This window comes from Hemitrygon akajei, chromosome 11 (assembly GCF_048418815.1).
Source record: "Hemitrygon akajei chromosome 11, sHemAka1.3, whole genome shotgun sequence".
NCBI classification, from domain to species: Eukaryota; Metazoa; Chordata; class Chondrichthyes; order Myliobatiformes; family Dasyatidae; genus Hemitrygon; species Hemitrygon akajei.
Genome location: NC_133134.1, coordinates 82528813 through 82541386, shown reverse-complemented (window position 1 = coordinate 82541386; position 12574 = coordinate 82528813). Strand labels below are relative to the sequence as shown.

Below are 12574 nucleotides of genomic sequence, written 5' to 3'. Positions count from 1 at the left end.
GTGGAACAGCAGCGGGAGTCGAGGTTAGCATAGATCAGTTATGATCGTATTGTACCATTGGGAGTGGAGGAGGAGAGATGCATGGAGCCCTATTCCTACTTTTGTTTTTTTATTCTTGGACAAACCTTTTTACCCGAACCCCACTTTCTCCCCAGACTCTAAAACACCCCCCACTCAGCTGCACAGGCCCGGGATACAGTTCGAGGAGGGATGGGGTGGGACACAATGATAAATTGGTCTGTTATTCTCACAGATATAGAAATACAGTGCAAGACCCTAAGATATAGGAGCAGAATTGGGCCATTCAGCCCATCAAGTCTGCTCTGTCATTCCTCCATGGCTGATTTATTTTCCCTCTCAATCCCATTCACCTACCTTCTCGCCGTAACCCGACATTCTTACTAATCAAGACCCTATCAACCTCCATTTTAAGTCAACCATCCATGGCAATGAAATCCACAGATTCACCACCCTACGGATAAAGAAATTCCCCTCGTCTCTGTTCTACAGGGACAATCTTCTATTCTGACGTTGTGTTCTCTGGTCCTAGACTTCACCACTATAGGAAACATCCTCTCCACATCCACACCATCTAGGCCTTTCGGTATCAGATAGGTTTCAATGAGATCCCTTCCTCATTCTTACAAACTCCAGTGAGTACAGGCCCAGAGCCAAAGGCTCTTTGTACATTAACCTCCTCTGAATCCTCTCCAATGCCAGCAAACCTTCTATTAGGAAAGGGGCCCAACATTGCTCACAATACTTCTTGTCTTATAAAGCCTCAGCATCACATCCTTGCTTTTATATTCTAGTCCTCCATGACTCAGGGATTGGGAATCTGCTTTCCCCAGTCAGAAATGAAGGTTCAGTCGTGCAGTGGAGTCATTCCCTACTCAGTTCCAGCAACCCGGCTCCCCAACCACAATTTACCATGGTCCCAGTGTGACCATGTCCACGTTCCTTTGTTACCTACCCTGAACTGTATTATAAAACACAAAAACACAAATTCTACACCTCAGAGTGAGAGGCAAGGCCAGATGAGGTGTGTATTTAGGTGGAGGTAGATGAATATTTGAATGATCAAGGGTTATTTATTGACTCTATGTATTTTCAGTTTGTCGTTGTTTGTCAGCTTTGTGTGTAGTTTTTCACTGTTGTATTCCTTTGCTCTATTGTGAATGCCTGCAGGAAATTGAATGTCAGGGTAGTGCATGGTGACTTGGATAATAGATTTACTGTGAGCTTTGGGAAACGGGGACAGAGGAGGAGAGCCACACACACACACAAAGTGCTGTAGGAACTCAGCAGGCCAGGCAGCACCTGCTGTGGGGTCTCGGCCCGAATCATTGACAATACTCTTTTCACAGATGCTGCCTGGCCAGCTGAGTCTCTCTACAATTTTGTGCATGTGTGTGTGTGTGTTGCTTGGATTTCCAGCATCTGCATATTTTCTCTTGTTTGACAGAGGAGAGGAGGTAGCATAGATCAGTTATGATCATATTGTACGATGGGGCAGGCTTGAGGGATCAGTAATGATCACATTGTACTTGGTGCCCCATTCCTGCTCATTCTCCTGTTCTTGGCCAAACCTTTTCACTCCAACCCCACTTTCTCCCTGACTCCATAAATCCAATCACTCACTCCCCACTGTGCTGTACGGACAGAGGAGGGATGGGGTGGGACCCAATGATAAGCTGACTTGTCATTGTCACATGTACAGAGGTACAGTGTATGACCATAAGACACAAGAGCAGAAATAGGCCATTCAGCCCATCGAGTCTGCTGCACCATTCCATCATGGATGATCTATTATCCTCTCAACCCCATTCTCCTGCCTTCTCCCCATAACCTTTGATGCCCTTACCATTCTGTACGGAGTCTCTGGCGTGGAATGTGTGGGTTTTCCCCAGGTCTTCCGGCTTCATCCCACAATCCAAAGATGTACCGACCGGGTAGGTTAACTGGTCATTGTAAACTGTCCCGCAATTGGGTTTTGTTAGGGGGGCATGGCTCTAAGGGCCAAATGGGCCTATTCCATGCTGTACCATTAAATAAATAATCAATCGAGAACCTATCCAGTTCCTCTTTAAATGTACTCAATGACGACCTCCATAGCCATCTGTGGCAATGAATTTCATAGATTCATCCATGAAATCTATGGCTAAAGAAATTCCTCCTCACCTTTGTTCTAAAGGGAAGTTCTTCAATTCTGAGGCTGTGCCCTCAAGCCCTATACAATCTCACTATTGGAAACATCTGCTTTGCGTCCAATCTACATAGGCCTTTCAACATTTGCTGGGTTTTAATGAGATCCCCCATTATTCTTCTAAGTTCCAATATGTGCAGGCCCAGAGCCATCCAACACTCCTGACATGTTAACCCTTTCATTCCTGGGATCATTCTCATGAACCTCCTCTGGACCCCCTTCAATTCCAGCATGTCCTTCCTTGGTTAAGGGGCTGAAAACTGCTCCCAGTACTCCAGGCAAACTGTTTTTACATGCCTTGCACACTGATAATATCATCACAATCGTACATCGAGGTAGTGCAAGGGAAAACACGAACAGAACGCAGAATAAATTGTCACAGTTACGGAGAAAGTGACGTGCAGGCAGACAACAAGGTGCAAGGGCCACGACCAGGCATATTGTGAGGTCAAGAGACTATCTTAATGTTCTGGAGGACGGTCAATAATCTGATAACCGTGGGGTAGAAGCTGTCCTCGAGCCTGGTGGGACATGCTTTCAGGCTTTAGCCCGTAAGCACATAACACCATCTCAAGAACAGCTTTTGGAAAACAGGCAAGGGACATTTTTTAACATTTAAAAAAGAAATTAAGGTCAGGTAGAGTCACTTACTTGAGGATTTTTACGTTCCAGTCATATAAGCTGTCGTTGACAAGTTCAACTGCATAGTTTCCTAGACGGGCAAGAGGATAAAAAGATCAGGACTCTGCACTAAAGCCTCTCACAAGTAATTCACACCACACCCCACCGCCAGCTCGGCCTGCGCAGGTATCTGAGCGGGAAGAAAATGAGAAGACGTCTGACAAACAAACAACTAGGATCCTGAGTGTTGTGCTTGGGAAGACCATGAGACATTGCAGCAGAATTAGGCCATTCAGCCCAGCCTGTCTGATCAGGTTTTAACTTATCACCTGCTTATTGAAACATACTGGGAAATATGCCATTTGTAATTACAACCAAACATAATGTAAGTGTGTGCTGGGGGGGGGGGTCCCTGCAAGGGTCAACACACATTCTGCTGCCAACATATTATAGCCTCAACGTTCAGCCTAACAACACGGTAAAACAGCTAAACAAATATATGGCAATGAACTCCACAGATTTGTCACTATATATATTTATTATATATATAGTGCTGAATCTGAGGAATTCATTGTCACAGACGGCTGTGGAGGCCGAGTCATTGGGTATATTTAAAGTGGAGGTTGATGGGTTCTTGATTAGTAAGGATGTCCCAGGACTGCGGGTGTATAAATACATACACATACACACGCACGCACACATACATGCTAATCATGGCTGATTTATTATCCTTCTCTACCCCATTCTCCCACCTTCTCCTTGTAACCCAAGACAACATCACTAATCAAGAACCTATCAACCTCCACTTTATATATATCCAGTGACTTGACCTCCACAGCCGTCGGTGGCAATGAATTCCACAGATTCATCACCTTCTGGTTAAAGAAATTCCTCCTCGTCTCTGTTCTAAATGGATATCCATATATTCCGAGGCTGCGCTCTCTGGTCCGAGACTCTCCCACTCCTCTCCTCTCCTTGTCCACTCTATCTAGTCCTTTCAATATTCAATAGATTCTTATTTTTGGAATTCATCGAAATGTACTACAAAACGGAAAGGGTTATTGAAAAGCATAAGTCAGGAGATGCATACAAGAAAATTTCCAAGTCACTGAATATCCCTTGGAGTACAGTTAAGTCAATCATCAAGAAATGAAAAGAATATGGTACAGCTGTAAATCAGCCTGGAGCAGGCTGTCCTCAAAAACTGAGTGACCATGCAAGAAGGGGACTAGCGAGGGAGGCCACCAAGAGACCTATGACAACTCTGGAGGAGTTACAAGTTTCAATGGCTGAGATGGGAGACTGCGCATTCAACAACTGTTGCCCGGGTGCTTCGCCAGTCGCAGCTTTATGGGAGAGTGGCAAAGAGAAATCCAAATGAGAAATCAAATGAAACCTTGGCTAGAGCTTACCAGAAGGCATGTGGAGACTCTAAAGTCAGCTGGAAGAAATTGAGCTGTTTGGCCATCAGACTAAATGCCATGTTTGATGTAAGCCAAACATCACACATCATCAAAAAACACACCATCCCTACCGTGAAGCACAGTGGTGGCTGCATCATGCTGTGGGGATGCTTCACTGCAGCAGGCCCTGGAGGCTTGTGAAGGTGGAGGATAAAATGAATGCAGCAAAATACAGGGAAATTCTGAAGGAAATCCTGATGCAGTCTGCAAGAGAACTGCGACTTGAGAGAAGATTTGTTTTCCAGCAAGACATTGACCCCCAACCATACAGCCAAAGCTACACAGGAATGGCTTAAAAACAACAAAGTTACATCCTGGAGTGGCCAAGTCAGAGTCCAGACCTCAATCCAATTGAGAGTTTGTGACTGGATTTGAAAAGGGCTGTTCACTCACAATCCCCATGCAATCTGACAGAGCTTGAGCAGTTTTGTAAAGGAGAATGAGGGAAAATTGCAGTTTTGAGATGTGCACACTGATCATTCCACACAGACTCAAGGCTGTAATTGCTGCCAAAGGTACATCTACTAAATACTGACTTGAAGAGGGTGAGTAATTACGCAATGATTTTGTGGTTTAACAATTATAATGAATTTAGAATTTGTAAAAATTTGTTTTCACTTTGATCAACAGAAAAAGACCCTTTCGAGTCAGTGTCAAGTCAAGTCACTTTTATTCTCATTCAGACCATAACTGCTGGTACAGCACATAGTAAAAATGAGACAATGTTTTTTCAGGACCATGGTGCTACATTGAAACAAAAACTAGACTGAACTACGTAAAAAAACAACACAGAAAAAAAAACCCACTAGACTACAGACCTACTCAGGACTGCATAAAGTGCACAAAACATTGCAGGCATTACAATAAATAATAAACAAGACAATAGGGCAGTAAGGTGTCAGTCCAGGCTCTGGGTATTCAGGAGTCTGATAGCTTGGGGGAAGAAACTGTTATATAGTCTGGCCATGTGAGCCCGAATGCTTCGGTGCCTTTTCCCAGGCGGCAGGAGGGAGAAGAGTTTGTATGAGGGGTGCGTGGGGTCCTTCATAATGCTGTTTTCTTTGCGGATGCAGCGTGTAGTGTAAATGTCTGTGATGGTGGGAAGAGAGACCCCGATGATCTTCTCAGCTGACCTCACTATCCGCTGCAGGGTCTTGCGATCCGAGATGGTGCAATTTCCGAACCAGGCAGTTATGCAGCTGCTCAGGATGCTCTCAATACAACCCCTGTAGAATGTGATGAGGATGGGGGGGTTGGAGATGGACTTTACTCAGCCTTCGCAGAAAGTAGAGATGCTGCTGGGCTTTCTTTGCTATGGAGCTGGTATTGAGGGGCCAGGTGAGATTCTCTGCAGATTCTCTGCCAGGTAAACACCAAGAAAAAGAATCTCACAGTAGTAGATGGCAGCACAGGTTCTTGAACCTAAGGGGATAACTTCACTCGCCTCATCACTGAGCTGGACTTGCTTTCAAGGACTCCTCATCTCACACTTTCAATATTTGTTGCTTATTTATTATTATTTCTTCCCTCACCCCCTCAGTCTTCTGGTATTTGCCGAGTTTGGTTTCATTTGTAGAGTAGTTTTTGTCTACCCCTGTTGTGTGTGGTCTTTGAGTCTATCGTGTTTCTTGTATTTACTGTGATTATCTACAAGAAAATGAATCTCAGGGTTGTATATGGAGACGCGTATCTATGGACTTTGGTAATAAATTTACTTTGAACTTTGACACTGCCTCACCTGCCGCGCTCCTCACGGGATGAGGTTTCCTTCTGTGGAAGAAGGAGCGAACCAGAAGGTTGCCATGACAACCAGGTAGATTCAGGATTCCTTCAGATTTGCTTCATTAATACTAACATGTCCCCGGAATTTTAAACGCACAAGGAGCGCTGCCACACACACAAAAAAAAGCAGCACCCATCATCAAGGCCCCTCACCACCCGGGGCATGTTCTCTTCTCGCTGCTACCATTGGGCAGTAGGTCCCACACCACCACTTTCATCATCTTCAAATGCCTGTTATGCTGCTGGCGTTTAGGACAGCACTGAGGGTCCTCCACATTTGTCTGTCCAGAGCCATCTTCCCTCTATTATGCCTCAGGTGTAGTTCAGAGTCTTCATTTCTGCCTCTACAGTACAATGCCAAGTTGACTTTGGTCTCTCGTGTTTCCTCCGCCCTTCAGGGGTCTGAGGAACAGCTGTCTTGATGATGGAGATGGCCTCTCTTCTCATCACATTGCCAGTCCATCTCCAACGTTTCATCATGATGATTGTGGCCATGTCCTCTTGGTAATAACGAAGGAGCAGGGAGCAGTTGAGATCTTCCTTGGCCAGAAAATACGGATCTTCTGGAGGCTCACGGTGTGGAATGACGACGCTTGGGAAGTTTGTTCTGTAACGCGCCAGCATTCTGACAGCTCTGATACAGCTTCACCTTGGCGTGGGTGCTGTACGTGACAAAAATGACAGCTACACGATCACGATGCTGACCACCTGAGTGGAAAACTGCTTACCACGAGGTCTGGGAATAATCATTACCCTTCATCCAACAGGCTCCTGAACCAGTGCAGTTCCCTTCACTCTGAACCGATTCCACAACCAACAGAGTCACTGTCAAAGACTCCATGACTCAGTCTTTCTTTACAACCCACCCTGTTCTCAGTAGTATTTATTTTTTCTATTTGCACTGTCATCTTTTGCACATTCGTCTTTGCATTGTTTTTCATGAGTTATTTATTTTCCTGTAAGTGCCTGCAAGAAAATGACTCTCGGGGTATCTGGTGACACACACAGTGCGTACTTTGATAGTAAATTCAATCTAGACTTTGGATGGTTTAGTACACTGGATACTATGCCCTGACAACTTGTTAGCAATATCAAGAACAGAGAGCCGATTCCCCAAGTTCCAGCCACTCAGAGAATGTCACCTTACCTGCTTTAAAACTCTCTGATCGGTAAATGTCCCTGAGCTCTTTCATAAGCCGGTCGGTGGCCTGTACGGACCCGGACACCGCCCCCTGTAAAACAACAGACACAACATCAGCTGCAGCGGTCAGACACGAGGAAACAGAAGCAGGAGGCCCACTCAGCCGCTCAAGCCTGCCCTGGCATTCGATACGATCGCTGGCTGACCCACGCTGGCCTCGGCTCCTCTCCTGTTGTCAGTTCGCTATAACCCTTGATGCCCTGACCTTCCAAATATTTATCTACCCCCAAGTGATTTTTATTCAGAGATACAGCACAGTAACCTTCCGGCCCAATGGGCCCAATTACACCCAAGTGACCAATTAACCAATTAACTGGCACGTCTTTGGACAGTGGGAGGAAACCGGAGCACCCAGAGGAAACCCACATGAGTCACAGGGGAGAACGTATCAACTCCTTACAGACAGTGGTGGGAATTGAACCCAGGTCACTGGTGCTGCCAAAACTATACAGAACACTACAGCACAGTACAGGCCCTTCAGCCCACGATGCTGTGCCAAATTTTTAACCTACTCCAAGATTATTCTAAACCTTCCCTTCTATAAAGCCTTCCATTTTTCCTTCATTCATGTGCTTCTTAACCACTCATGAGCTTATCTGCTTCTACCGCCAGCCTCGACAGGGCATCCCATCTGTGAGATAAACCTACCTCTGACATCCTCCCTAAACGTCTCGCTATCACCTTACAATTTTGCTCCCTTATACTTGCCATTTCCACCTCTGGCTGCCCACTATCTATGCCTCCTATTACCTTTTACACTTTTACTAAGTTATTAACAAGACTTTTAAAAGATGTTTGGACAGGTACATGGATAGGAAAGGATTAAAGCAGGGGTTCCCAACCTTTTTTATGTCATAGATCCTTACCATTAACCAAGTGATTTGTGGATCCCAGGCTGGGAACCCCTGGATAGAGGGATACAGGAAAATGGAAATGGCTATCCACTTGATCGGCAGAGGATAGATAGATAGATAGATAGATAGATAGATAGATAGATAGATAGATAGATAGATAGATAGATAGATAGATAGATAGATAGATAGATAGATAGATAGATAGATAGATAGATAGATAGATAGATAGATAGATAGATAGATAGATAGATAGATAGATAGATAGATAGATAGATAGATAGATAGATAGATAGATAGATAGATAGATAGATAGATAGATAGATAGATAGATAGATAGATAGATAGATAGATAGAAGTGGCCACCGAGTGCATGTTTGCTATAGCTCATTCATTTCAGGATTCAACGTGTTGTCCCTTCAAAGGTGCTCTTCTGCACACCACCGTTGTAACTCGAGGTTATTTGAGTCGCTGTTTCTTTCCTGTCAGCTTGAACCAGTCTGGCCATTCTCATCTGATCTCACGTATTCATTAGGAGATTTTGTTCACAGAACTGCCACTCACTGGATAGTTTTGTTTCTCACACCATTCTCAGTAAACTCTAGAGACTGTTGTGCCTAAAAATCCCAGGAGATTAGCAGTGTCTAACCACTAACCACCCCTTTTGACACCAATCATTCCAAGGTCAAAGTCACTTAGATCACAGTTCTTCCCCATTCTGATGTTTGGTCTGAACAACAACTGAACCTTTTGACCAGGTCGGCATGCTTTTATGCTGATTAGATCTTTGCATTAATGAACAGGTGTACCTACTAAAGTGGCCACTGATTGTATCCTGTATACCTTTATCAAGTTGCACTAACTGCTATACCACTGCCAGGCCACTAAATATTTAAGGAACCCAGCCTCTACATCCGTCTTGGTTAGAATAAGAATACAAGAGGGTCGCAGCGACCAGTGAGATTTTGTCTTTATTTTTGTGATCTGGCCGCTGCCAGAAAGGTCACGCACTGCATTCAGTCTGCGTCACACTGCTTTAGGAAGGATACCACCAGGGCAGAAAGGGTGCTGAGGAGATTTGAAAAGGCTGCCAGGACTTGAAGGTCTGAGTTAGAGAGAGAGAGGTACCGCAAGCTGGGATTTTATTCATAGGGGCGTAGGAGAACGCAGAGTAATCTTGCACCGAATTCAGGAACAGCACAGATAGGGTGAATGCACAGTCCATTTCCCCAGAGCTGGGGGATGAACTAGAGGACATGGGGCTTCAGATGAAGGGGAAGGGCTAGATTGATCCTAGAGTAGGTTAGAGTCAACACAGTATTGTGGGCCATACTGTACTATGTTCCCATGTATTGATTTACAATGCTCTGCTGTCCTTGTTAGATAGCCTAGTGTCTGTGCTAATTAGGATAGATTTTGGGGGGGGGGGGGGGGGGGAGGGAATTGGGATGGAGAGTTTCCCACCCTCCCCCACCATCTGGCATTGACTGACACCCCTGCATTCTCAAAACTCCAACAAATCTCAAAGTTCCTGGACCCAGGAGTTACACTTGTGCATCTAGCCCACTCTGACAGAGGCCCAACACCTTGCGTTTAGTCATAATGCTGAAGGCCATTTGGCCCACCAAGTCCTTGCCAACAAACCATTTGAACCCTTCCTTGATCGGACACCATCAATTACAAGGAGAGGTTGGACAAATTTTGGGTCGTTTTCCCAGGGGCTGAGGGGAGACTTGATGGAGGTTAATAAGTTGAGGACAGGCATAGAGACATAGGAGCAGAATTAGGCTATTTGGCCCATCGAGCCAGCAAGTCTCAAGCCAATCTTCCTTATCCCTGGAATCAGTCCCTGTCTGGCATCTGGAATTTAGATCATTTTCCCAGCATGGCTGCTCTTGAAATTCTGGGATATGAATATGCGCCCACTATATTGAAGCTTGTTGCTGTCGTGTCTAATGTTTCAGTAACATTTGAGTAATACTGTAAATGTTTCTTTGTTGTTTGCATAATTCATTACAGGTTATGCAAACATACATGAATGGCATACGTTATCGCAGCACCGTATCACATGCTAAACTAAAATGAAGAACATGTTCTCCCGTGTTTTCCTTTTGAATAGTCTCTGGAGTTACAGAACAAGAACACTTGTCAGTGCCCACTGCCTCGCACTTATCCTGCTCCATGCCCCCATCGTGATTCGTAATGGCGTCACAGATTACTGGGTGGTGGGGGGTTAAGAGCCAGGAGAACGGGGTTGAGAGGGATAACAAATCGGCCATGATGGAATAATAGAGGAGACTTGATGGGCAAATGGTCGAATTCTGTTCCTATGTCTCATGGAGTCACCTTTCTCCTGGGATTGAGATGGCTAATACTGGAAGACACGCATTTAAGGTGGGGAGGGGGTGGAATTTAAAGGAGAGGTGTGGGGGAAGATTTTTTAAAGAAACACAGTGGTGGGTATCAGGAATATGCTGCCAGAGGTGGTGGTGGAGACAAATACAAGGCATTTATCAGTTATCTGCAAACAAAGTGAGTTAATCTTGAGTCAGCCAGTATCTCTTTCCCAGGGTTGAAATCTCTAACGTTAGAGGGCATGCTTTTAAACTGAGAGGGCAAAGCTCTTTTAATAGGAGATGTGTGGGGAAAGATTTTTTTTAAAAAAACAAAAGAGCAGTGGGTACTTGGAACTGCAAAACTGACATGGGAGCAGAATCAGGCCATTCAGCCCATCAAGTCACTTCTGCCATTCATCACGACTGATTTATTATCCTTCACTACTCCATTTTCCTGCCTCCTCGCCATGACCTTGGATGCCTCGACTAATCATGAACCTATTAACCTCTGCTTTAAATATACCGAATACCTTGGGCTCCACACCCATCTGTGGCAATGAATTCCACAGATTCACCACCCTCTGGCTAAAGAAATTCTTCATCTCCGACCTACATGGATGCCCCCTATTCTGAGGTTGTGTGCCCTCTGATCCAAGATTCACCAACTATTGGAAACATCCTCTGCACGTCCACTTTATCTAGGCCTCTCAATATCTGATAGGTTTCAGTAAGATCCCTCCTCATCCTTCTTAAACTCCAGTGAGTGCAACCCCAGAGCCAAACATTCCTCATAGTTTTACCCTTTCATTGCTCGCTGACCCCACTGTGCCCCTCCCTCTCCCCCAAATTTCTAACAGTGTTGGGTATCTGGGAAAATGGGCCACAAGGAGACCAGCTGTCTGCCCACAGCTTGGAGACCGGCCGAGACCAGCACCACGAGAAAGCTTTGCACGGGAGAAACAACCACAAGCAACAGTGATCAGCCCAGCTCAGTCCCCACCAGCAAACCCCCACGCCTCCCAACTGAGCTGGAAGTGGGTCCTGAGTACATCATTGTGGCCTTTTTTTAAAAAAAAACACTTTGCTGCCCATAATGAACAAAATGAGTGAGTGGTAACTCTAACAATTAACGTCCCCTATAAGACACGTACATTTAGATAATCTTGCCTCTGGTTCTTTTTAATTTTCTCCAATATAGCCAGGTTTTCCTTTCCGATGCCCTCATCCTCTGATTTCTTGCCCTCAGCCGGCTCTTCTTCCTTCATCTCGTAATGGTCCAGGTCTTCGTTGTCCTGCAGTGCACAGAAAGAGACGGCGCTAGTGTGCTGACATTTGAACGGGGCTGGATCACCAACAGCACACACAGCAACACCACACAACTCTGACCAAGGACAGAGGAGCAAGTTTAAAGGAGATGTGCAGGGCAAGTACGTTTTTAAAAAACACCGAGCGGTGGTGCCTGGTGGCAGAGACAGATATGACAGTGGCACGAGCATGTAGGACAAGGGCAGCAAACCTTTCAGAGCACAAGAGGAAATCTGCAGATGCTGGAAATCCAAGCAACACACACAAAGTACTGGAGGTGCTCAGCAGGCCAGGCAGCATCTATGGAGAAGAGTACACCATATACCCAAGGTGCTATCGAAGGCCCGAAACGTCGACTGTACTCTTTTCCTGGATGCTGCCTAGCCTGCTGAGTATCTCCTGCATTCTGTGCGTGTTGCTCAAACCTTTTTGAGAGCAGGCATCCAAACTGGCGATGACCTTGTGTGCCATGGTAATTTGGAGCAGAGGTTCTGACTGATTAATGAATTACTAACAATAACCGGCAGCGGTCCTCCAGGTTTGGGGGTTCAGCTCAGGGCCGACAACCCTGACAGGTAAGAAAACTGTTATGGAAACAGCAGTGAAAGATCCGAGCGCGACAGTATCCGAGTCTGCACTCAGGACTCGGATAACCGGCAGGAGTGAAAACCGAGAGGAAGGTACCGACACGACGAATACCACCGGAGATGGAGGACCTTCTGCCCTAAACACCAGCCACGTAATGGGCAGTATAAAAACAATAAATTAATTTAGTCTTTGGGGTTTGTTTTGTGGATGTCTCTCTGAAG

The 12574-nt window shown here is 45.5% G+C and overlaps 1 protein-coding gene across 2 annotated transcripts in view; it reads right to left on the bottom strand.

Annotated features, from left to right (window-relative positions):
* LOC140735773 (ubiquitin-conjugating enzyme E2 Q1) overlaps window positions 1-12574 on the bottom strand; it is an 85983-nt gene that overhangs the window by 26355 nt on the left and 47054 nt on the right. For both annotated transcript variants that reach the window (XM_073061242.1, XM_073061243.1), the window contains exons 5-7: window positions 11612-11752; window positions 7220-7304; window positions 2858-2918 (exon numbers count right to left, since the gene is read on the bottom strand). In XM_073061242.1, the coding sequence (XP_072917343.1) occupies window positions 2858-2918; window positions 7220-7304; window positions 11612-11752 (287 nt within the window). The remainder of the gene's footprint in view (window positions 1-2857; window positions 2919-7219; window positions 7305-11611; window positions 11753-12574) is intronic.